Source organism: Ornithodoros turicata, chromosome 7 (assembly GCF_037126465.1).
Source record: "Ornithodoros turicata isolate Travis chromosome 7, ASM3712646v1, whole genome shotgun sequence".
In the NCBI taxonomy this organism is placed as follows: Eukaryota; Metazoa; Arthropoda; class Arachnida; order Ixodida; family Argasidae; genus Ornithodoros; species Ornithodoros turicata.
The window spans coordinates 18,143,328-18,169,244 of NC_088207.1; the positions used below are offsets into that span (position 1 = coordinate 18,143,328).

Sequence of the window (25,917 nt, forward strand, 5' to 3'; positions counted from 1 at the left end):
ACGAAAATTCGCATCCTTTACGAAGCCATTTGCATTTCACTGCTCATGGTAATAGACTATTTTTTCTCGAAGCGAAGTGCAGCACGCATTGACAAGTCCATGCTTTCGTTTACAGATCTACATGCAAGAAATATCCTTGACGGCAAAGATGACCCACACTCTGCTTCTGAAGCATTGCATCACTTGCCAACTTCTTTGGGAAAAGTAAAAAAGGAACCTTCTTGCAGCCCCGATGAAGGCAGAGGCGCGTCCGTGGAATACTATCACAAGCCAGTACTCATCACTCACCACAAAGGGTTACTGGTATATGCTGCATAGCGAAGCTGTTATCCACGATTTATACTAGATCCTTGCACTCAGATTTTATGAGTGGCGACCGCAAGATTTGGAAAAGGCGCCAGAAGACCATTTCAAATGGACGAAACCTCTTTAATAATGCCGTTAAAGAGATATTGACAACGGCTTATGTTATACCTTTCTACTGGGATTGTAACAGAAGCGACCACAAAATTTGGAAAAAAGCGCCAGCAGAGCCATTTAAAATGGGCGAAACCTTTTTAATCCTGGCGTTAAAGAGATATTATCAACGGCTTATTCCATACCTTTGTACTAGGATTGTAACAGACAGGACCACAAAATGTGGAAAACGTGCCAATAGAGCCATTTAAAATCGGCGAAACCTCTTTAATCATGGCGTTAAAGATATATTGTTAACGGCTTATGCTATACCTTTCTACTGCGATTGTAACAGAAGCGACCACAAAATTTGGAAAAGGCGCCAGTAGAGCCATTTAAAATAGGCGAAACCCCTTTAATCACGGCGTCAAAGAGATATTATCAACGGCTAATGCTGTACCTTTCTACTGGGATTGTAACAGAAGCGATATTATCAACGGCTTATGCTGTACCTTTCTACTGGGATTGTAACAGAAGCGACCACAAAATTTGGAAAAGGCGCCAGCACAGCCATTTAAAATGGGCGAAATCTCTTTAATGATGGCGTTAAAGAGGGGAGTCGTGTCTGGGTCGCATCTCTGAAGACCCTGGGTGCTTCAGTGTTAACACCTACAAGACGTGTTGTAGGTTGGTGTAGGTATTAAAAAAAATGACTTTCTTGGTCAAAGAATCATAGTCTACCAATGGGCCCTGTGTGCAAATTGACGAAACCCCCACAGGCGCGACGTATTCGCATCCATTTGACCAGGATGCACTAGATTTAGATCCTGCTAGCGCCTTTCATGCTTCCAGCGGTTCTTCACATGGTGTTCCCCCGTGTTAGACAACGACATTTCAATTTTTTTAAATTCTGTTTCGCTGGTAATTGGCATAAACACAATTTTCCACTGCAAGGCCGCCTTACCGAACAGCAGCTGAGCATAGCAGCGGGGTGCACCGACGGGACGGATGACTGCGAATTCTGCGAACGAATTTTTCATAGCATGTCGATAACCGACATAACAGGCTACATGACAAAAATAGTATGTATGTGACATAACCACTACCCAAGCAGCACAATGTACTGAAAGTCGAGTGCAATAGGGGTGGCTGGTATGTGTTTTATCAATGTTCTTTAGTTTCACAAGTCTGTTCAAGGCCTTCCACCTACCCGTCCACCCCTATTGCACTCGACTTTCAGTACATTGTGCTGCTTGGGTAGGTGAACGACGCAGCTCATCTGCAGTCAAGGGAATACATGAACGGGACTCAGAACAGGAAGCGTATCTACACGTGTTGCTCAGTACAAAAGGGATACTTCGCAAGGATTCGACAAGAATTAGGTAACTATCATACCGAACACGAGGCACCCCATGGATACCGAATACAACATTCTCATTCGTTTTGTGCGAGTGATTAATTCGTAAATGGATGACAATAGTAAACCGAAAACTGAAATGCGAAGAGCAGAAAACAGAGCTCCATACTACGGTGGTTCGTCGGGAGGAGGATTCCGTGACGTCACCCAGCATTGTCGTCTGCTTCCAAACCTGCATTCTTTCTCTCTTGCCGGATGATGTCAGCAGTGTGTTGCTTTCAGCGCCCTCTCGCGTCACAGAGGCGAAGCGCTCGCTTCGTAATATTTCGTTTGAGAAAAAAATTGCGAAGTTTTGGACAGAGATACTTCGTACATATGTTCTTGACATCCCAACGATTACGGATGTACCTCAACTTTGTGGTGATTTTGTTGCGGAGTCCCACTTTAAGGGACTATCGTGCCCACGAACGTCTGTATGAGATCGACAGGGCAATGTTCGTCACCGCTTCACAGTCGACTTGGCCAAGCCTGTCTTCCGAAAACGGCTTACGTATTAAATAAATGCGTTTTAAGGCTTCGCGTTCCCTCTGCAGCTGGCACCATGATGACGTAAGCGAAGCACACCAATAGACGACTTTAGAAAATCCCAGTGCTCTTTGCGCACGCATTGCATCCTGGGCGGTAAGTGAGTGGGGGAACGAAGAATAATCCTTCACATTTCGCTTTCGTTGACCTTGACACGACGTGGATAATAGACCGGTGGGGGAGAAATCGGAACAGTTTGGAGGCCACCCGTTTCTTTCGTATTAGTAAACTCCCACAGTTCAAAGCTGCGCTAAGCACTCTGGGATTTTCTGAACTCGTCTATTGGAGCGCAGCGCTGTCGTTCGTCTCTGAGGTCGTCTGCCTGGCGTTCGCATCGCAATGTACTAAGTGAAAAGTTACGCCGACTTTCGCTTACCAGTATGTGTTCTGACGTGACCACGTTGCGTGAAACGCGGTGTTACGCCCCTGGCTGGACGCTAACCAGAAGCAACATTCCGCAAGCCGATCACAGAGTCCTACTGTCCCCTAGTATTCCGTCTCGCCCGCCCACCTGTTGGTCGGTCGGTCGCCAAGGCAACCAAGGTCCCTCCAACCGCTCTCTGACTGGTCTCGACCGCGCCAAAGGGCGTTCGTTGATTGGCCTTCACTGGGTGACGTTTCCAGTTAGGGAATTCCGTGGTACTCCCAATATGCGTCGCCATGTGTTACATCAAACCGCACAGGAACAACGCCACCAATTCGCGTCGTATTTTCTCCGTTATTATCAGTGATGAATGCGGAGCATAACGGCATTATAGTTTTGGAATAGTCCGGAAGGGATGCGATAGTGCCTTTCAAGGGGCAATAAAATGCGAAGGCAACATGTTTTGAAGTGAAAGTCCATGTTTCAATGAGGATAATGCAAGCAAAATTAGTTCACACAGCTCACACACCTACCATTTAGAAGAAACCATTTAGCTACTACCATTTAGAAGAAAAAAGCAATGAAGGCAGAGCCGTCTTTGGCGGCAACCAATGGAATCCCCAGGAAGAAAGATCGCCGGCATCCAATCAGACAGCAGGAGAAGCGCTCGCATGCCTATTGTGTGCGTGTGGATTAGGAACGGATCCGGTCATAGCGTTGTGTACATGCGCGGTATGACGCGCATTGCTGCACTTTTCAGTACCAGTTTATTGAATTATAGCCCGCAGCAGTGATCATAAATGTTCTGCTGAAACAATATGATATTCGCGTCCTTCGGAAAGCGACACCAGTTCGCTTAGTTGTCGCACTATATTCTTCGCAGGAAGGGAGTTGCCTCAGGACAGAAGCCGCCGATATTTCGAACAGAGACTGTTCTTCTTCTGGGCATTCTTTGCAGGAACTGCTCTATTGCCTGGCACTCGCGTACACGCGAAGCATGGACTAGAGGAACCGATAAATGAGCATAACACCGAAGCGACGCACTGCTTAGCGCTGAGGCAAGAAAGAGTTCGGTATAATTCTGACGGTAACTTCATAACGAAATCCTAGTCTTGGAATTACCACAAGAAGCGCGAAATTAACATAGCGTATAACGTAAGTTGAAGTGAACTTGCCATGGCATTTTAGTGCCCCTTTAAAGTGACGGTCGCATCCGTTCCAGACGATTTCAAAACTAGAGTCATTTTATTCCTCCAGGACCACTGACCACTGCAATGGCATAGCCAGAAGGGGGGGGGGGAGGTTCAGACCTCTCCCGAAACCGTACCTTTGGTAGTGCATTTGGGGGAGCGCAACGAGGCTCCTCTTCCATGCAAAGTTCCCATAGGACCCCATTGTCGCGACCGCGCTGGCGAGGAGGAGGAGGAGGTGGAGGAGTGTCGTTGGGAGGAACCCGAGAGGTCTGCCTGCCTGATTAGGCGGCGTGTTTCTCGGGAAGGGAAAGGTGGTGGAGAGGAGGAGAGGAAAGGGTGAAGTGGAAGACCGAGCGGAATCCGCTCGGGGGGAGGATAGCTGCGTCCATGGGCCGACTTCAGGGGAACTGTGCCGGCATACGCCTATTACACATCTGAGGGAAACCCAGGAAAAACCCCAGACGGCACAGCCGGCCCGCGGATTCGAACCGCGGACCTCCCAGTCTCCAAGCGCACGCGTTACCGCTGCGCCACCGGAGGAGGAGGAGTGTCGTTGGGAGGAACCAGAGAGGTCTGCCTGCCTGATTTGCGCCACCGGAGCTGGTACCGCGCTGGCATCTCAGATTTACGAGGCGTTTGGGCGGCACCTTTCCTCGTCTGAGCACCGCGCTCTCACTCCTCCGGTTAGGGAGTGACGTCACGGTACTCGAGTTTGTGCAGCTGCAGAAGCAGCACTGATCTTTAAGACTCATTTCTACTACTACTAGTACTACTACTTTTCTCGAACGAAAAAATTATGCGTGGTCGATGCATATTTGATGCATAGTTGATAGGGAGCAACGTCAAAATGATTCATGGCTATTGTCATGTGTGATGTCCGACTCATGTTAGATCATGAATACTAAAGTGTCAAATGGGCATTTTGTCGGCTTATCACCGTTCTTTTCAATAATTTTAGGGGAACTGCCATGCGTCGCAAACGTATCACACTGCAGCCAGAAAATGCGCCTTCTATACCGTGTAGTGCCCTTTTCATGTTGCCCTACTTATCGCGAAACGACATCAGTCTACTGTACTACACTTGGTACCAGCTCCGGTGGTATAGCGGTTAGGTTGATCGGTTTCCACGCCGAGACCGGGAGGTGACACGGATTCGAATCCTTGCTCTGGCTTTGCTATCTGAATTCTTCCCTGGATTTTCCGCAGACACTCCAGACCGAATGTTGGCACAGTTCTTCCTGAAGTCGGCCCAGGACGCACACTAACCCCCTGTCCCCCACTCCTTCCTACTGCCCTCTCTCCGTCTGTACGCAGCTCATAGCCACAGTTGCTTCGAGGCCCTAACATGTAATTAGAAAAGAATAAAAAATACTACACTTGGTATTCGAGCTCTGTTGACACGTACAGCTTGGGGCAAAAGTTTACGGAACACGGGGTTGTGACACATTGAGAGATGGACAGAATAGCCAAACACCCGTTTCTTATTCGATATCTTCTTGATATGTAGCAGGGGGCCGCTCCCATGAAGAAATACGCCAGTGCCGTGTTCCGTAAACTTTTGTCCCAAGCTGTACTACTAGATTCCTAGTAATCATGGGCGTTCCCAGGATAGTTTCCAAGCGCTACCAAGAGGTCAAAGCGTGCAGTCCCCCCCCCCCCCCCCCGATCCTCTTTCCCGGAGACGGACGCTGCGTACTGTGCGCGTGTTAGGTTCATATTATGACATATGAGAATAATCATGACGACCCATGACTAAAGCGCGCACTAGTTTCACAAGTAACCTTGGAACTTCATGGGGTCACGGCCTCCCTTTCGCCATCTCGGTACGCCCATGTTATTAGTCTTACTGGTTTTCTACTCGTGCCACACACGTACATGGGTTGAGAGTTCATGTTCTTCATCGCATTCGGGTCAGCGGACCATGAGGCTAATAGAGTCCGACCTTTGTCCTTGTAATGCGGAATCTGAAAACACAGAGTTGATGTTGATGTACGCAAGCATTTCACGTTCCTTCACTTACAATTGAAGCTGAACGGCGAATTGACTCCGCTATAGCAGCGGAAGACCTAGGGCGGAACCGGCCTCCTGGAAGAAGATAAGCGGAGCAGGAGTGCTATTATATATATGTCCGGTTTTCTCCCATGCAATTCAAACATACTGGTGTAGACGCTGTATATTCAAGTTCAATTCCGAAACCACATGCATGGTTGAAAGCGAGACATGCTCACCGTAAAGGTACGGTAAAGCTTCAGACAGACAGTTTATATTGACGGAATAGATAAATGCCCAATTCGTCAAGCAACAGTGACCTATGTGCCCCGACTGATTTGCTGCTTCTGATGGGTACGTAGCCCAATCATATCGTGTTACACTCAGTGTTGTTGGCATGCGATGTAGTGTTGCCGAATTGAAGACCAATGCGCAGTTTGTGACACTATGATAGTTGCCCGTAATTTTCAAATGTGATTTTCTAAAAAAAAGACGAATGGAATTGTGGTGTACATTGTGAGGTACATTGAGATTGCACCGTTACTGCTTTACTATACACTTAACGGTAACTCAGCTGGTAGATCTGAGGAGCAACAAAATGACATGAGATGGAGGTCTGATCAATTAATAATGCAGTCTATCAGGAGTTTACGTGCGAAATAGTTTGGGTGAGCGTTGTCTTATCACTGCGCAATACGCTATGCAAGTAGTCCATCTGTCTGCGCAGCTCCCCAGTTCCCCTCCCTCCTCTATTGCCCGTTGTGCGACCCCATTGGTGTCTGTCCCAAAATAAGGGAGAAGCACTTCACAGTCGAGGCGCGAGTGGTATCTTCTGTGCAGCCATGCCAGACTACGAAGGGAAGGTCCTCTGTTTTTGCTGCCTTGTCAATAGGCAGACACTTGGTCACGTGATTTCTCCTCCTACCTTACCCTCTTCCCTGCGCAGAAGCAAACTGTCGTAGCGTAGTGATTTTAAAGAACTTAAAAATAATTCACGTGCGGAGTGACGGACCTTGGAGGCGCCCTGCGATGTAAGGGGCACAAGGGTGCTATAAGAACAGTGTATCGAGCAGCCGTGGAAGACCCGTCCGATCGACGTACCTAGAGCCACTAAGCAAATTTTGCTGCAGAGTAGCCCGACACTGAGCGACACGGAGTTTCACGGGCGAGCGGGAGGGGCAAGGAGATGGCATTTTGTTTCCTCGCCACGCCAGCGTCACCTAACCCAGAGCCACTTATAGGAACACAGGGGTGGCATCCAATGTATTCCTCCGTAGACGAAAGCGTGCAGGGCGAACGCAATGTATCCTGGACAGGTCCTGGTCGCACGTCACAGCAAACGTCAAGGCGCACGTGACCTTAAAGATGGCGGCGCCCGTGATCGGCGGCCAAACCGTTTGTAAACAATGTGGTTGTTGTTTCTGGACGACGTTTTGGATGTTTTTCGATCACGGGAATTATTTTTATCCATAATCTTGCAGTAAAACGCACAGTTTTGCACACAAAGCCTCGTATTGTTGACTTCCAAAGATGTGATGACGACTGCGCGTTAAGACTTACCGAGCCGATGCCATGTACTTAAACTAAGGAGAAATGGGCCATGTTGCGGAAGAAGCACCGCATAGTTTACGCTGGCAAAATACGGTAATCTCTTGGTGTTATGACGGCGAAAATATGTCGGTAAGCGGCAAAAGGACATATAAACAAAGTCACATGACCTGAAAATGACGTTTTCTATGACGTGCGACCAGGACAAGATGGCAGTTTTGCCAAAAGCACCCGCTTGAGGGTAGTTACAACAATGGCGGGATTGTGTCACCCCTGTGTATAGAAGAATTTAGCTATTCTCTGATCTTTTGTCGCCTCATGGGTAGAGCCTATTTTGACGTCAGAGTCGTCCTTGCGCCACCCAAAAAGCCTGAATCCAAGCGGAATCCACTTATGAGCCATATGGTGCGTGCCATATTGATGCTGTCGGCCAGCTGCTATACCGCTTTGTGGTCGCGCTGAATGTAATCGACAGGAATAACAAACAGGCTTTGACCTACAGCCGCGGGTGGCAAGTGGACTCCGTCCCTACGTGGAGTGCCCCACTTGCGGTAGGAAGGGAGTTGCCTCAGGACAGAAGCCGCCGATATTTCGAACAGAGTCTGTTCTTCTTCTGGGCACCGTCCTCATCATTTTTCTTTATTGCATGCTACTTTCTACTCTACTTTCTTTATTGCATGCCACAACTTTGCATTACAAATATAAAAAAAAAAACTCTTTGCTGGTTCTGGAATTTTCCCCACGTAACCACTAACCTCCTTATCTTTCGCTATGCTTGCCAATTCTTGCCTGTTGTCCCATTTCGTCCACGTGTTCGTGAACCTTCCATTTTTCTGTAACCGGTCTGTAGCCTAGGTCACTACGTTCACATAATCCCCTCCACACTCTAACAAAGCAGCCATTCACTCCGGCCGTAAAAGCCCGTACGGAACCTTTCTTCCCTCCGGGCTGTTGACCCACAATTCGCATGAACCTTTAAACACGTCACACCTAACCCTTTAAATACCATGCCAATGATGAGGACGGTGCCCAGAAGAAGAACAGTCTCTGTTCGAAATATCGGCGGCTTCTGTCCTGAGGCAACTCCCTTCCTACATTCTACCGGTTCGCTGGATTTCTACACTTGCGGTAGGCACGAGAAGACGGCAGATCGTCATCGCTCCACGTCCAGCGCCAGGGCGCTGGACGAGCCCACTGCCGTTTGGCGACGGGCGGACTTTGTCGTTTTTTTGTTGCCAAAAACTGAAAGCGTTCAAGGACGAAGGGCTTTCGAACTCGAAGGGCGAAGTGCGCACATGTCTTTCCTTCTTACATCGTAAACAATAAACCTCTACCGGAGAAACGTCATCATGACGTTGGTAGACAGACTGAAACCGAAACAAATCAGACGGGGAGGGCAATCTGCGCATCAAAATGGCGTCGGCGGTCGGCTGATGAATGGGGCAAAAATAGAGCACGGCGAGGGAGGTCATTCACCTGTGACGTCACATGACGTTCTTCAAGTTAGGCTCCTCCCAATGGCCAAACTCTCTCTATAAACGGTTTTGACGTAACCGCGCTGACGCTGCCACCTATCGAGCGACCTCCGAAATATTGCTCCTGTTGCGTGAAGCTTACTAAGGTTAGATATCTTGCTCTTTTTGGGACGCTTTAATGGAGAATACATAGATAATGCCGCACGGCAATCACAATTCCATGATTAGCCCATGGCCTCCAAGGATAGCGCTCGCAGACCATATCCTTTTCTCCCGCGCTAGAACATTGCATTTTAAGGATCATAATTGTAGTGTTCCTTCCGCGCCATGGATCAGCTACAATCACTGTCTTTATGGATAAACGCTCGTTTTTTTCTGCAGTGACCCGCTGTAGCAAAAGCAGTAATATACGAAGGCGTCTTTCACTTGTCTGATGATCTTTCAATCATCATCATCATCACTTGTCCGTGTTCTGTTCGTCCCGCATGCTTGTGATTTGCTTCGCCAAAAGTGTTGAATTCCGAAGGGTGATTTCGTTGTCCCGTGTACAAGGCTTTGTAATGACTATATAGAGAGAAGTTTGCCTGCTTTTTTCATGCCTAAGCTATGTTTCAGCATCTTATAAAGCTGGCGTCGAAAGAGTCATACTTGACGATCGTCTCCACAAATTGCAGATGAATCGTACCTGAAAGGACATCTGCGCCGATGTAGAGGACTGCACGTGACCTGAGAGTGGCCATGTTGTCTTCTACCCATTCCGTGGAACCGAGCATACCTTGTTCTTCTCCATCCCAAAGGGAAAAGAGCATTGTTCGCAGCGGACGCCACCCTTTCTGCAAAAACATTTTTGGACGGACAGCTTGAGTAACGCAAGCCAGACTTTACAATAGATGAAGAAGCAAAGTAGTATTCGCAGCTATCACGATTGTGGTTTTACGGTAAACCGTTCTTGCGATAACTGCTTTTTGGTCTTGTATTACTCAAACAAGGACAGATAATCACAGGTATCCATAATGCATTTATATATTCGAACAATAAAATGCTTGTAGGCTTCAAAATCAGTCACCAGACTCCCCTGCAGCGCATCTCGCTTGCCTTGCAAAGCCATATACTCAGGCCATCTTACTTTGGACGGACCGAAACCTTTTTTGGAGGCTTCCTTGGAAATAATACCCCTTGCCACACGGGCTGTCTCAACCGCGGTAATCGTGAACCACGGTTTGTTGTTGTCACACGGGAGTTTGTGACATGTTAGCAGTGATCACATGATTGTGACACAAGTGCCAGGTATGTTGTGATTACGCTGTATATCATGAAAAGAAAAGAGAAAAATTGTAATTGAACGTACAGGGTACGCACATGATTACATGCGGGAAATGTCATTACACGCGAACTGACGTCGGGAAATCGGAATCGCGAAACCGTGGTTAGCTCGCAAAACCGAGATTGCCAAGCTCGGTTTCCCATGACCGCGTAACCTCGGCGTAACAGCGGCGTAACCTCCGTTCGGTCGGCCATGTGACTGTGGCGAACCGCGGTTACGTGTAACCGCGGTTGCCTTAAGGCTGGTTCACACTGCCACGTTCGCGCTTACGGGCTACGGGTTGCGCTTACGTAGTACCCATCTCGTTGCCGGCTACGTTCCTCCATCGTTCACATTACTACGTTTCGGCGCTCCGTTCCTCCAATGAGGAGCGGCCCCCTAGAGCGCCATCCTTCCGAAGAAAAGTGAAATGGAGCCACAGAGTAGCATGGCGTCCAGCGTCGAGCACCCCGGTGCCGGCTGCTTTGGAAGACAATCAGATATTCCTTGACGATGTACTTAACTTAACGCCATCGTCGACAGTGCAACGTACAACTCGCTACTTCAGACAGATTCATTGAGTAAAGATATCACCTGACAGACCCACTGCTTTGCTAATTGTCATCCACGAGTTTTCTTTTTTCGTGGCATCCCTGTAGTCGCTTCTTTTGCTATTGCATAGCCAGGGAAACTTCTCAACTAGGAGAATAAGAGCTTCTAAGACATCCAATATTTTCGCCATCTTTGCAAAGAGACGCGCAAGACAAAACGCTTGCGCGGCATCCGAACTTTTCTGCCATCCTATTGGCCAGTGCGCTTACGGTTACGGAGCTTGCGGGAGAAAAGTTGAAGTTGCTTCAACTCCTTGCGGAAACGATCTTGCGGGCGCCGTCTCTTCGTCGTCATGGCAACCCCCACCGTAAGCGCCCGTAACCCGTAGACGCAAGCGTAAACGTGACAGTGTGAACCAGCCTTTAGCCGCGGTTAGCGCTGCCCGTATGGCAAGGGTATAAGGCGTTACCTTCATTACGTTGGGTTGAATCCCCCGATGCAGCTGAGCTCAGCTTTTCTTTTGAGCTGTACTCTGTGACTCGAAGTTATGAAAAATAGTCGAAATAAAAAGATTTGAGGACACTCGGAAGACTGGCTAGGCTGTGTCCAAATAAGACATACAAAAAAAAAATGTTTTGGGGAGTTCAATTTCCACTGAGCGAAGTATTTGACTTTGGAAGGAAACGGACACCCAATTTCAAAGTTATTGTACGTTCGAATATTGAAGACCACTCTGGATTTCCTTTCTACCACGTACAAAGAAAGGCAAGACCAGTTACACTTGTTTCGCTTGAGGTCAGATCACAAGTTTGCAACTAATGCTGTAAAACATTCATTTGTTAGCTATCATAGAAAAGGCGATTAACAACGATAATTAAATACGTGCATTATGAAAGAACGTGAACAGAACGACGAGGACAGGTAACCATACGAAGACAACGTTCAACCACACAACTAATACAAGTCACATGTCTCAGGTCCCAAGACCAACGCTCTCTCCTTCCGTTATCAATAATTGAAGGTGATTCGTAACATGATAACTGATAGTACTGACTTGACACGCGATAGTGACTGACAATGACGGAGAAAGCAGTGAACAACGGCGAACAGTTGCTCATCTCGGTGACAAAAAAACAGTTCTCATTTTCTAAGATAGCAACAAATACTCGTATGACCCGTTGAATTGACCTACGCATACTGTGAGTAAATCTGCCCTGTGGGAAACACTGGCCCGCACTGTAACACTATACGCAGAACCCTCCCTAAGTGTACGGCACAATGCGTATGCACTTTTTATGAAGGGTGCCACTGGCCGTTTCGCCCCTACTGTGGATCTTCAGATAGCAAAGGAAAGTGACAAATTTAAAAATATAAGACACTATAAGCGAGGCCAGTGAAGTCACAAAATGCTTAGAGAATTCCGCTTGCTTCATAGGTAGACCTGTCCTCCAGCTTGAGGATAGGGCTCACTTTTTTGACACATGGCTTCTTGCTCAGGGAAAAAGATCCCCGTGAGTGTCCTCATTGTGAGGAAACACTTTCAATTGTGCGCCTTCTGTGTGCACGCTCCTTGTACAGGACACAACGCCAGAGGCATAACGAGAGGATAAAGAGGTAGCAAGCGAGCTGGTCGTATAGATCCATAACTTAAAAACCGGAGACTTGGGGACAAAAAAAAACAAAAAAAAAACGACAGGACAGACACCTCGTCTGTGTTTGTCGTCGTTTTTTGCCCCCCTGTCCCGGGTTTTTAAGTTATGGGCAGCAAGCATTTTAGAAAATTTCATCGGTATCGTTTACCTCTTCACACAGCACTTTTGCGGGGTAATGAGCCTTTTGTGCCTTTTTAGAAGGTTTTAGCTTTTTAAGCGAAATCAATGTTTCGAACAGTACGTAAGATCTTATGGCCAGGATAACCCATGGTTAGTGGTTCAGTCACTAGTTGCGTTACCAAGTAATCTAGCTAGAGCTTGAAATGTTTCAGGCAGGTCCTTTCCATAGTATTCATTTAAACTAGATCGTTAATTTTTTTACCTTTGTCTCGCGCTCTACGAACTATGTTGCCTTTGCGCCACAGAAAGCCGAATAATCATCGTAGATAGATCTGGAGGTCACCTTATTGGGGAGTTATGCTCAAGCGTGTGTGCCGTGTACATTTTATAAAGAATATCATATTCGTCAATCACGTACAGCAGGCAAAGTACTAACATGTACGACAAAAATCAAATCCAATCTTTTAATTGATAATGTCATTTACCGAACGTAGAGTCCCGAAGACGCGAGTCACTTCCAGAAGCTGACTGACTCCTAACAGGGGGTCTGAAGCTGATACCTTGCCGACTGAGTCCAGGTGGTGGCCCACAACCACAAGGCGATCTGAGTTCAAGAGAGATGACTTTTTAATACCTCCAATTTTATTTGCAATCTGTTTGATCCCTTAGCAACTCAATTACATGACGGAGTGCACAAGTTGATGAAATAAGGGTGAGCAGGCAACCGTACTGATGAAGGTTCAACGACGGTAGCATACCTTGAGCTTGAGGGAACGAGAGGACGCACAAAGGAGTAGACAGTGTCTACTTCTTTGTGCATGCTCTCGTTCCCTCAAGTTTCAGGTATGCTACCGTCGTTGCACAAGTTGCAAAGTTGTCACGTGCTGAACACATGTTCTCGCTGCTCGCACGTGTCACACACATGAAGCTATGCACAAATAAATAATGGACCAATCTCTCTCTTTATCGAAGCCCAGTACTCCGTTTTAAGCATCGTTCATTATGTGCTGAAATTAAACACAAGGCTACGGGACGTTTCTGACCTACTTTCATGCAGTGGTGAATCTGCTGTTCGGACATCTGGTGCTTTCTATCATCTACAATTGTTTACGGAGTTACGGGGCATCTTCAACTTGCCGGTAAGGTGAAACCCAACTTGCAGTAAAGGAAACGGAACATGATGGAAAGTGGTTGTTCTGAGGAACATACAAAGAGACAAAACAACATAAGCCTAATGTTGCCTGGGGGTAGGAATAGGTGAAACATGGTTGTCATAGGAAAAGCAACGATGCGCTTTAAAATTATGTACCAGATCGGTAACAAACACCAGGTTAATGCATCGTTGATGCTGCTTAAACATGGGCAGCTCCAAGTCCAGGATAAAAGAAGCTACTGGTTGGTGGCAAACCTATACGCACAGGTATTGAGCCCTGACTTCTTTTTGCTTATGCTATGTTGCAGGGCGAGCGAAGCGAGACTTCCACGCGCGCTACGAGGAAATCGTTAGTTTTCATGCGCTACGGAACCCCGTCTTGATCTTCGCTTTGATTGCTGGTGACTGCCGTCCGCCGCCGTCAGTCACGCAAGAGCAACTGCTTGGACGGCGCCAGAGAACGGGCCTTCGGCGTCCACCAAATGGCGTTTCGCGTTTCTATACGTTGCGGCGCCGCGTTGCGGGCGCCGTTCCGGGGTCCCTCCCAACAGTGGGAACGCATCTTCAGTTAGTCCGTTGAGAGGGAGGGAACACTAAAGAGAGGCCGACCTAAAATGATGTAAACACTCTGATGTAGACATCAGGATTCCTGATGTAACATCAAAAAGCGTAATGTGCCGTCTGATGTCGTCGGAACGTTCTAATGTAACGCTAGAAAAATATGATGCTTGCTCTGGTGTCCTGAGAGCATCCTGAGGGGTGCCCAGCTTCGTAGGACTCATGGACATTTTTCAAAATCCTCACCATGCGAGATCGCTGCGCATTTGTTGTGGATTAGATTAGAGACCTTGGGGCCGTGTTCTTCAGAGTTCTATTTGACATGACTGACCATTTTTTTAAAGTCATGAATTTATTTTGTAAGTTCATTAAGAACAGCGATCATTGACCGAAATAATATTACATAAGCTCGGGTCATATCGCAAGTAGGTATTTGCTATTGCAAGAACCCATGTGTACACAGGAAGGAGAGATAAGACGCAGGCTAACCGGTTGTACATGATGGGAGGGAACCGAGAATGTGATGTCATGTGCATATATATATAAGTATATTTTTAAGAGGTTACCAGTCTCCCGTGTGCCGATGATGGTCCCGACGATGTTGGTAATTTCACTGCTCTGGAGTTGGTTGTATACAGCGATCCGTAGCCTGAGTGTTGAAAAGCGTTCACGTGAGTAACACAGTAAACACCAAGAACAATGGGGCAGCTATGGTTCCCGATTTGAGGAGCGAACAGGGCGTGCACCTTTTGTGGCAACTCACATGCAATCAAATTGGACATACGCATATTAGCCTCCCATTTTCGACACGTGATGAAAGACAGAGATACCATTCCGAATGGCAGATGGTTCTGAGTCTGTTTCTGTCCTAAAGCTGATTCTGTTTTTCTGTTTCTAGATACGTACGAATAGATAAGCTGAAGGAATAGAGCTATTTTCGTCATTGTAACGTGACCCCGCCCAAGCAGCACAATGTACTGAAAGTCGAGTGCAACAGGGGTGGACGGGTAGGTGGAAGGCCTTGAACACACTCGCACAACTAAAGACACATACCGTCCACCCCTATTGCACTAGACTTTCAGTACATTGTGCTGCTTGGGCGGTGAGCAAAACGCCAGAACACGCGAATAGTTCGAAGGGCGGCCTTGCGTCTACCGCTGTAACTCTTCAGTCGCTCGCTTCGTTGTTTACATAACACAGGGAGGTCTATTACCTAAAGTTTTGCAACTCTGCTGATGATATTTTGTTGCATATTGTATGAGGGCTCGGCGTGAGACCCAAGTGGGCGAACACACTTGTAGTATAAAATTGAGTAATGTAAGTAAGGGTAATTATTGTCACATAGTAAGTGATACCAACTGTTTTCCTCAGTATATATTCATTGAGCTACTCTCAACAACGTCAGGCGGCAGTCTATCACCAAAGTAATAGACTCGGAAACCCCCCTCACCGTGACGTTCTTGCAGGAGACCACTTACGTTACTTCGGGAGGCCCTTCGATGTTGCAAGGGATTTTCAGCTTCGGCTTCCACGAGTCCGGACAGACGCGGGAATTCAGTTCCCTTAGAGATAGAGAATGAAGAAGGTTGTTACACACCTCTGCACGGAAGATCAAGTTAGTTGCTTTCCACTGAGAGGGAACAAGTAAGGGCCACAATAAAGAGGAGAATGCGCTTGATGGTGTTCCTTCGGAATATTGGAGGGCATTGCCTTTTTTTTTTCAGTTTAGAATAATTTTTTAGTACCGAGTAACCTGATTGCACCAGCGACACTCAAATCAACACGCGACCTCTTTTCGTTTCCGGGAAAAATGTTTTACGCAGCGGAGACGAAGGTTCTTCGGCTTTGAAATCATGTGCCGTAACACTAGCTATGAACTAACCGCTGTTTGTTTAAAGGACAACGGAAACGAAATTTGTCCATTGCAAAAAGGGGACCGAACAAGGTGTAAATATTATGTAAAATTATGGTGCCACTAGTATTTTACAAGTACGCTGTGCGGATGGCCATATTTCTGACGATCTCGTGGAAGTCTGAAGACAATATATCCTATGAGAGATGGGTTCGTACATGCTTCTTCGTCTCCGTTCTTTCCCCGTAGCAGGAATTAGACGTACGCCGAAACACCAAATGAAATGAAGCGAAATGAAAGTCAGGAACTCCAACAGGAGAGCCAACGTGCGTCACTTCCGTGGTCTGCTACGGCGGCGCGGCGACGCTCACCAGGGGCTCAGATTGCTCCACGGCCGAATTTTATATCGCGATTGTGGCGGCATTTCAACTAATATACGCAAATCTAAGTCGAATTCCGGATTGTTTTGGTACACATCGCAATATGAGGCAAATAGCTTTGCAGCCTATATTCGTTTCCGTCGTCCTTTAATATAATCCGTTATAGGTGCATGTGCCTAACCGTCCACTTTTTACTCCACGTGAGGTGAATGCGTATCCGACGGATATGCATGCAACTCGAAGAGGGACTTCAGGCAAAGAGAGCTCAAGGACTACACAGCGAGGAAGCGAGGAGACGTGCTCGTCTCCACGAATGAAAAACAATATCCAGTTCTGTCCATCATCTTCAAATTTGCCCAGACGCATAGCCAAATATTCGAAGCATCGTACAACCATATTGTACTTTGTAAAACAAGCGAGAGGTGAATATGACGGTTGTTATGGTAATTTGTAAATGCTATTCGAGCAGCAAGTGGAGACTACGCGAAGAGCTGCTGGTCATTTCCTTCAGTACGTTGTGATGGTCAGGGCAGGGTGCCTGTCAGAATATCGTATCGCGATGGACGTCAAACTTTATGTGTGACTACGGCTCAATTGTTGCCAATCTCTTCTATAGTCCTCACCATGCTCCCACAGCGGAGTCAGGGTTCATACCTTACCCGGTATTAATCCCTTTGGACCATGCCGAAGGAGGTCGTCAGGACAACATCTGCAGGTGCTGGCCTGACCCCCCCTTGGTGGTGTTGGTACAGCTACTGCAATGGGTGTCACGGTTGCACCCCACAAATGGAGTAGCATCTTACTCGCCTTAGGGGGTGTAACTTTTACTCCAAAAGGGAGTGTTCCTTCGGACAAGCCATTTACTCCCTTAAGGGAGTCATGACGCCACCCTTCTTTTTCGCAGTGTAGGACTTCGTTGCCTATGATTTGTGCAAAACCTTGAATACTGCCCTCAAAGTCTTTCTCGAAAGCCGGAGCCTTTCGGAGGGCGTTGAAGAAACTTCAGGTGTGAAAATTGATCTACGAGCGACCAATGTGGCGTCACTCATGATCATAGCAGTCTGGTTACATAAGACCACGAATTATTGGTTAAGCTTCGTACTCGCTCAAAGTGTGATAGCTCAGTCCTACGCTGTTTGCTATTTTCCCTTAGCGACATAAGCATATAGTTATGTTGCCGGTGCTCTCCAACAACGACTCACACAGTTTTCCTGAATGCTGCTGGATTCTTCGCATACAAACTTTAGCTGACAGTTACTGCCAGGTGGTGAACCGAGTCATGATGTGACGACACAATGAGCTCGTTGCCAAATCATGACAAAGTCGGGTCCTCCATCGGAACGTCGGTTTCATCCCTATTTGTAGTCGGTGCGACAATGAGGCCTACACCCGCGATTCCTGGTGTATGCAATACCAAAGCACACCTCATTGCATGGCTCGCACATATATGATTAAATATCGGATATATATGATTAAATAAATATTAAGTAAAGAACGAAGGCGAGTATACATGTTATCGGGATTTTCGTGCGCTACCCCATGCCTTGTTGCTTTCCAGCGCTTTTTACGAGGCTGGTTTAATTATTCACATCACGCCGCGATGTGCGCGCGGAGAAATTCTGAGGATCGAGGCACACGAAATGGGGCAATCTGGAACCTAGATTGCTGCAATGCAACGTGGAAGCCAGCACGCACAGGGTTTTGGCTCTGTTTTATGCGTATACTGAACGAAAGATAAGGGTACGTTGCGACGTGGAATAATGAATGTCTGCCTGTTATATATATATCGGCGTGTTATACTGAAATAAAAGACAGAGGGAAAAGGAGGGAAAAGCGTGGCGCATAGGTGTAAACGTGTATTACAATTAATGTGATCTGGTAATATTCCGTTCACTGTGGAATAACCTTCATATGCATGGATTGCAAAACTGCGCATTTCGCCACGTTGTTGGCGGTCACGCTACGCTGGGAGTCAAGTGGGCCATGCTGTAAGGCCATGCACTCTACGCGCACATATCGCACGTCGGCACAAATTTCTCTTTCACGATACAACCTACAACCTTCCGCTTCCGGCGAGAAGACGCGAAAGGGTGGCCTCACTGTGATATGGGCACTCCGATAAAGCACGAAGATTGCAGGATCAAGGGCTCAACTATTGGTTGAGGGCGCGTGGAATTCACCTCTGTTCTTCACGCCTTCTTCGCGTAACGACCAATCACAGGCGAGACACAAAGTAATCGAGCTCGATTACTTTTGACGAGAATAGCTCCCCTGCTCCCCCTCAGACAGTGTTGTTTTCCCCTAGAGGCGGCTTTGTGTAAACGGCAGCATAACTGTATGTTAGCGGAAGGAGTGGCAATTACAGCGTTCTTCGAACGCACATGTGTTTTTGGTTTTGCGTACGTGACTGACCCGGACTGTGACATGGCGCGGGAAGGTTATACAGTCAAACTCCTTTACAACGAAACTCAGGGGACAGCAAAAAATATTCGCAGTAAAGGTATTTTCGTTAAAAAGGATGTTTACTATTGGACCGATAGGCTCCAGCGGGACCGCAAAAAAAAATCGCTGTAGTGGTATTTTCGTTAAAAAGGAGTTTGACTGTATAAACCATGGATGACTTCGAGAGAGATAGAGAGAGTGGTCTGAAACAGTCAGTCGTAGTTTGCGTCGAGGGTCGGAACCACCGAGGAGTCGTCGACATGTGATCCAGAGCGGGTGCCTGGAGGGAGATGGACGACGGCGGCGCCTTGATGCCTGGAACCGACCTTCGACGTGAGGGTTCGTCCCCGAAGTCTCCTTCCACCAGCGCTGACGTCCGGGCAACCGAAGTTATGACCTGGAGGCCCAGCTGGCGGTGACTGACAGGGAAGAGGTGCACCCGACGACGACGTGGAGAGCAAGAAGACGGACCGACGAGAGCGGCAGCCGAGCTCCTGGGACCGAGCCTCCAAGTGGGACGGTAGGCCTGCCGTCAAGTCGCCGTTTCCGCTATTGTTTGACCCGGCCGTGGACCAAGAATGGAGACCAGGGCGGATGAAGATCGACGGAAGCAGCAACCGAAAGCCACAGCATGGAAAGCCGGCCGCGTAGGTCACTGCTGAAGTCGTCTTCAGAGCTCGTCTGCCACGTCCATAGCCTGGTGAAGACGTGGTGTCGTCGGGGTGCGCAAAGTCAGGGTCAGTCACTCTTGCCGCTTGTTGTGTCTTCTGCGTTTGCATACGGTTCACGTGTTCGTTTCCCGCGCGTTTTGTATAACTGTTCATATACTTAAGTTGCGTTCACTTGATATCATGTGTGTTGTTGCCGCGATTTGCATTATCCATTACACGAACTGAATAATGGCATAGTGCTTAGTTTTATTCATTAAATCACGTTTCGTTATTGTTAATGAAGTGCGTGGTGTCATTCCTTCTCGCCTCTGCGGGTGCCCACGATGCGTGTATCTCCTTTTCTTGGTGAATTTCGTGCTCCGTCCCCTTCGGCTACGGCGAGGGACGTCACAGCGGCTTTGCGTCGCGAGACAACACTGTAAACTGAAAAACACCCTTATGTGTGCAAATGGCTTGTCCTATAACTGACACCTCTTTTTACACCATATGGTCTTAGAACACCCTTTTCAGAGGGTGTATTCTGTGTAAGACACCCTTTGAAAGGGTGCTTTTCCTTGAAAATGCTTTCTTTTGCACCCTTTAAACACCCTTTTAGGAGGGTGTAAAGTTGTTAAACACCCTCCTAAAAGGGCGTTTAAAGGGTGCAAAAGAAGGCATTTTCAAGGAAAAGCACCCTTTCAAAGGGTGTCTTACACAGAATACACCCTCTGAAAAGGGTGTTCTAAGACCATATGGTGTAAAAAGAGGTGTCAGTTATAGGACAAGTCATTTACACCCATAAGGGTGTTCTTCAGTTTACAGTGAACTACGATGATGAGCGGCGGCCTGTGGGTTACGTTTGCCCACCTGATGGATCTTTAAAGGGACGATTGCAGCCTTGTTGTTGTTGTTGCTATCAGCTTATCTGCTGACAAAATATCCAAGGATACACAACCAAAAAGGATAACTCACTGGAGAATAGCCCTCGCGTCATCGTATCCAATCGGTTGGCACGGAATCCTCGGTGTTTTCACTGTGTCGGCGTGCTTCCGGTACATTCCAGCTGCGCAAGACAAAATGGCTTTTCGCAAAAGGCTTGTATGCTTTGATGTTGGCACTTATATGAACATATACATTAGCTGATCAACGAGTTAATGGAACAAATGATAGATTTCGTATAGGTACGAATGGGTATAGATCTATAGGACTCGTATCGTTCATCCGAAATTGAACATATATTGGGAGCGCAGCCTTCGTTTATATTCTGGCCTAGCATGTCGCATTAGATACAGGTAACGTCTATCTTTGTGGAACTTTGCGTGGGAGTAGCTTTGATGACTCTTAGGAGTGATTGTTGAAAAAAGCATATTCAGTTAACCTCATGCAATCGGTGCTTTAGAAGCGTCCGTGATACGGAAAACAAAACAAAGACAGTTACAGTGCATGGAACAGACACCGGTAAGGCAGTGTAATGCAGAGTTACATCACATAGAGTATGAAAGTTAACAGCCCTCGACGAAGCCCTATAGTATGGTGTCGATGCAACGCTTTAGTCTCACTAGCACACATCTTTATCTGGCCGAAAGATCCATAAGTCGATATTTCATCTTCTCTCGTTCGAGTACGTATGATGTAACTTTTATCCCCGTACCAACGAAATTGCACTCGGAGCAGCACAACGGAGATTCCATAAAAGCTTCACTTTAAAAAACAAGTACGGCTCGGGACAAAAGCTGACGGAACACGGCACTGGCGTATATTCTCATCCGAGCGGTCCCCACCTAGATATGAGGAAGAGGTCGACTAAGAAACGGGTGATCGACTATGCTATACATCTCTGCGTTTGCTGCTAGGGTGTCGCTTCAATGGAGGAATGCGACACCCTGGTGTTCCATAAACTTTTGTCCCAAGCTGTACCTCATTAACAAGACAGCGTAGACAAAAGCGCTTCACGTTGTTAGCTTCGTATCACGCAATGGTAAACAGTTGAAGAGGCCTTCACTACTTTGTAGGCTTCTCCCATTGTATATGGGTAACCAGGCCTCGACAGTCCCTGATAAGTGGGCATCGGTTACTACGTAGAAACGTCGTCTTCGCCATTGCGTCATTCGATGTACGACAGTTCCACATACTCTGCACACATTAAAGTATGTTTCACTCGTGAGGACTGACCTTTAGAAGGGTAGCCAGGTGTGGCCGGGTCTCCAGCGACATACGCGACGCTGCCTCTCTGCAAGGCACTCCCTCCTACCCACCAGGAGTCCGGAAAAGGCCGCTGTGTATTGCCATGGGGCCCGAAATCGTTGGGGTCCATGAACAAGACCAGTCCTGCAGCTCCCATGCTCTCCGCATTTTGTGCCTTACAAGCGGACCAACACAAACCATTCATTATAGCTTATGATCAATAAGCGCAAAACTCGCCGTTGTGCGTGCCTCTTACGCCCTAAGCAAAAACAAAAACAAAAATCCTGATGTCACACTACACAGCGTAACGATGCGTACGCTACATAAGTGTTAGGTCGCGCAGTTGATCTTTTCGGCAAATGCTGCATTGCGTAGGGTGCACTGCGTACGTCGGTGCACTACACAGCACGTCATATGCAAGTTCTAAAAATGGCGTAATGTCTTAAGTGTCAGTAATTCATCATTCATCAATGTATGAGTGCTATGGATACGGTGTGTGGGCAAAACGCCAAAACACGCGAATAGTTCGAAGTAGAGCCCTGCGCGGATGAGATTTTTTGCATCCGCATTCGACCCGCATCCGCGCGCACGTTATGCGCATCCGATCCACATCCGCAGCATACACAACAGTTTACATCCGCATCCGATCCGCTAAGCAAAACGCACCATCCGCATCCGATCCGCAAAATCCGCACGTCTCGATAGACGCGTAAAGACCGCAGGCAGCATGTTGGTATAATTTCGGATGCCTCCATGCTGTCACGGAAGGACTCAGTCATGATGACAAGCAAAGGTAAACCTTTCAACAAACGTGATATGGAGACACTTCTGGAACGCGTGGAACGCTACCTTGTCGGTACTCGCGCTGTTCGAGACGTCAGAATGCCTCATCTCCCATCTTGGCGCCGTGCATGGTCAAAGGTGAACCCGAGCATGCGCTCGCTGTCGGCGCGCAATACAAATAAATTGCTGGTGGAAAAATGACAGCACGCGGTATATCCGCATCCGATCCGCTACCGATCCGCTGCCTTCGCATCCGCATCCGATCCGCATCCGACCTCGCGCCATCCGCATCCGATCCGCACACCGCCAGAAAGTGCTAAATTTTCATCCGAATCCGCAAGTATCATGCGGTTATCCGCGGATATCCGCTTCCATCCTCGGATGGTGCAGGGCTCTAGTTCGAAGCACAGGGGTGGCATCCAATGTATTGCTCCATAGACTAAAGCGTGCTTTGCGAACGCAATGCATTCCGCACAGGTTCTGGTCGCACGTCACATCAAACGTGAAGGCAGACGTGATGTTAAATACAGCCGCGCCCGTGATCGGCGTCCAAACCATTTGTAAACAATGCGGTCGTTGTTTCTGCGCGACGTTTCGGATGTCTTTCGACCACGGTAATTATTTTTATCGGATAATCTCGCAGTGAAAAGCGCAGTTTTGCACATAAGGCGTCGTACTGTTCACGACTTCCAAAGATGTGATGAGCACCGCCCGTTAAGACTTATTGATCCGATGCGATGTACTTAAACTAAGGAGAAATGGGTCATGTTGCGGTAGAAGCACCGCATAGTTTACGCTGGCAAAATACATTCGTCTGTTGGCTTTATGACGACGGAAACATGTCGGTAAGCGGCAAAACGACATGTAAGCAAAGTCACATGACCTCAAAATGATGTTTCCTATGACGTGTGACCAGGACAAGGTGCCGTTTTTTTGTTTTTTTTTCTCATAAAGCACCCGCTTGAGGGCAGTTACAAAGATGCTGGATTTATGCCCCCCCTGTGGTGCTAGTAGACCGTTGATCAAGTACGTTATGTATGGCATCCAATCAACGGACAAGACTCTGAGTTATGCACGCCGCCATTGGTTCCTGCAGGTACGATAACTTTACGATGACATTATCAAAGGTCCACTAACTCTCTCTATTGGCAGTTGAATGACGGTAGCAACAGCTGAAAATTGTGTACATTACGACAATATTGCACACTTCAATTTTCTTGCGCGCCGGATGTGTCTTGCATTCTGTTTGTCAGGGTCTCAGCTTCAGCGTGGTTAACCTCAATCACGTTCAGCGGACGTTCGTTGCTATCGATCTGATAGGTACAGTGCTGGACAAAAGTTTACGGAACTTGCTCCGGCGACTTCCTTCCTCCGAGTGACACGCTAGAAGCGACTGGTACCGTACGGACCTGCGAACAGGTGACGGGGTTGCCTGGGCACATGTCTGTAAGTCCGTGTCTGTACGGTCCCAATCGCTGCTAGCGTGTCGCTAAGGAAAGAATATGCGCCGGAGCGTGTCCCGTAAACTTTTGTCCAGCACTGTACATGATTGCTGTACACTCTTAAAAACCTCACCTCACCTCACCTCATATTTCACCTCATAGCACGCTCCTGGCCAACCATCATCTCGGACGGCATCGTTCTATCCCTCGAGTTATTGGAAACGGGTGGTGCGGCTATTTTTGTACATATTATGCAGTACATAATGGGTAGAAAGAAGGCATGCTCTTCTTTTTTTCGACAAATCACAGGCGTGAACGATGTAATTCGTGATGGCTGGTTGGCTGGGAGCATGCTATGAAGTGAAGTTAGCGTACTCTCCCGCATGTTCGCTGGATGACCTTCGTGTAACGTCCAGCATTCTTAGCAAACCGCTGTGAACGTGTGTATACCCATGCCCGACCACTGTTGTTCTGCACATCCTGCAACAGGGCCACTGCCACTGTTCTTCACCGGCTTTGGACTGGTTCTGCCTTCACATAGAGCTCGCTTCGTCGACGCAAGCTCTCCTATACTCCTACTTGCCGCCACTGTCCTGCAATCCCCGAATCTCTGAACATATCTTCTTTGAATATACTCCGCCTACTATGAAGGAAGAAGCAAACTCTTGCCCCAAGGACACCCCATGGCTACGTGCACTTTGTCTCTTTGCCGTCTTCTGAATTTTCCAATTTATTTCATTCCCATGGTCAACTACCCTCTTAAGCTTCTAATATATATATATATATATATATATATCTTGACAAGTTGGAGTTGGATCGGACGGCTACGTAATTATAGTTGAAATAAATGGGAGACAGAAGACGAAAGTAGGGGAAGTAACAAAAAAGGGGTTTATTAAAACTTAAAAATTATAAAAGTTAGGGAGGATGTCTACGTTACGGCAGAAGCTCCGCCTTCTTCGGGACAAAAGAGCTAAATGTGCTATATATATATATATATATATATATATATATTACTCATGGAACGATGCGACAGCACCAGAGGACACGTGTTTCGCCGTGTTTCCGGCTCATCAGCTCTGGGTAGCTGCGCATCGTTCGGGATTGGCAAACCAGGGGTCGCTCGGCGAGCGGTATACACCTTGGAGGATGACTGAGCACTCCTCAATGCCACAGTGCAAGCCAGTGAATTATAATGCAGGGAAAAAATGAATTAAAGAAACAAGCAAATGACACTAGATGTGTTTGAAATTCAAATTCAAATTTAAATTTCACATACATCTAGTGTCATTTACTTGTTTCTTTAATGGCTTTTTTTCCTGCATTATATATATATGTATAGGTTGAGGTGAAAGGATTATCAAACGGCCATGAAGTTTTACAGAAGTTGCAAAAAAAAGATGCGGAAACAGATTTTAGGGAAGTTACTAACACTGGTTTATTACATAGGGAGACGTTAAAAAGTAAAATGGGCAAGGGGTCGACGTTTCGACAGCGGCACTGTCTTCGTCAGGACAAAAGATGCGTAGGTGGTTACAGGTTACTTAAATAGGTTTGGTACATGACGTCATAATCGGTACGGGTACCGTACCGATTATATATATAATAGAAATATATAAAGATAAGAAACATATAATGAGCTAGTCAAACAGAAGAGTGTCTTCTGTTGGACGAGCTCATTATATCTTTTCACTTGAAAAAGAACGGTTCACCATTCGAAATGTCGTGTCTATGTAATTTTCTATGTGTCTATGCAATGAATTAAATGAAGTCATCTCAAAATAATCCTTTGGTGAAATTTCCTTTGGTGGTGCTCTGTGCGAGCTTATTTCTTCTGTGTATTAATATGGCGCCGTCTGAATCTTCAAGGCCTGCGAGAATATATGTATATATATATATATTTTAAAATTATTATTTTTCTTGTACGTTTATTCGTGAC

At 47.2% G+C, this 25,917-nt stretch overlaps 1 protein-coding gene and 1 long non-coding RNA gene across 3 annotated transcripts in view; one reads left to right on the plus strand and one right to left on the minus strand.

Moving 5' to 3' along the window:
* The window catches only part of LOC135400267 (glutamate carboxypeptidase 2-like), an 80,461-nt gene that overhangs the window by 36,169 nt on the left and 18,375 nt on the right, over positions 1-25,917 (minus strand). For both annotated transcript variants that reach the window (XM_064632048.1, XM_064632050.1), the window contains 8 exons: positions 21,742-21,928; positions 20,542-20,632; positions 15,724-15,807; positions 14,812-14,894; positions 13,020-13,138; positions 9,593-9,740; positions 5,916-5,980; positions 5,771-5,859 (listed from right to left, as the gene is read on the minus strand). In XM_064632048.1, the coding sequence (XP_064488118.1) occupies positions 5,771-5,859; positions 5,916-5,980; positions 9,593-9,740; positions 13,020-13,138; positions 14,812-14,894; positions 15,724-15,807; positions 20,542-20,632; positions 21,742-21,928 (866 nt within the window). The remainder of the gene's footprint in view (positions 1-5,770; positions 5,860-5,915; positions 5,981-9,592; positions 9,741-13,019; positions 13,139-14,811; positions 14,895-15,723; positions 15,808-20,541; positions 20,633-21,741; positions 21,929-25,917) is intronic.
* Positions 6,038-9,965, plus strand: LOC135400268 (uncharacterized). Its single transcript, XR_010424572.1, has 2 exons — positions 6,038-6,238; positions 9,582-9,965. It is a non-coding gene; the product is annotated as an uncharacterized LOC135400268 (long non-coding RNA).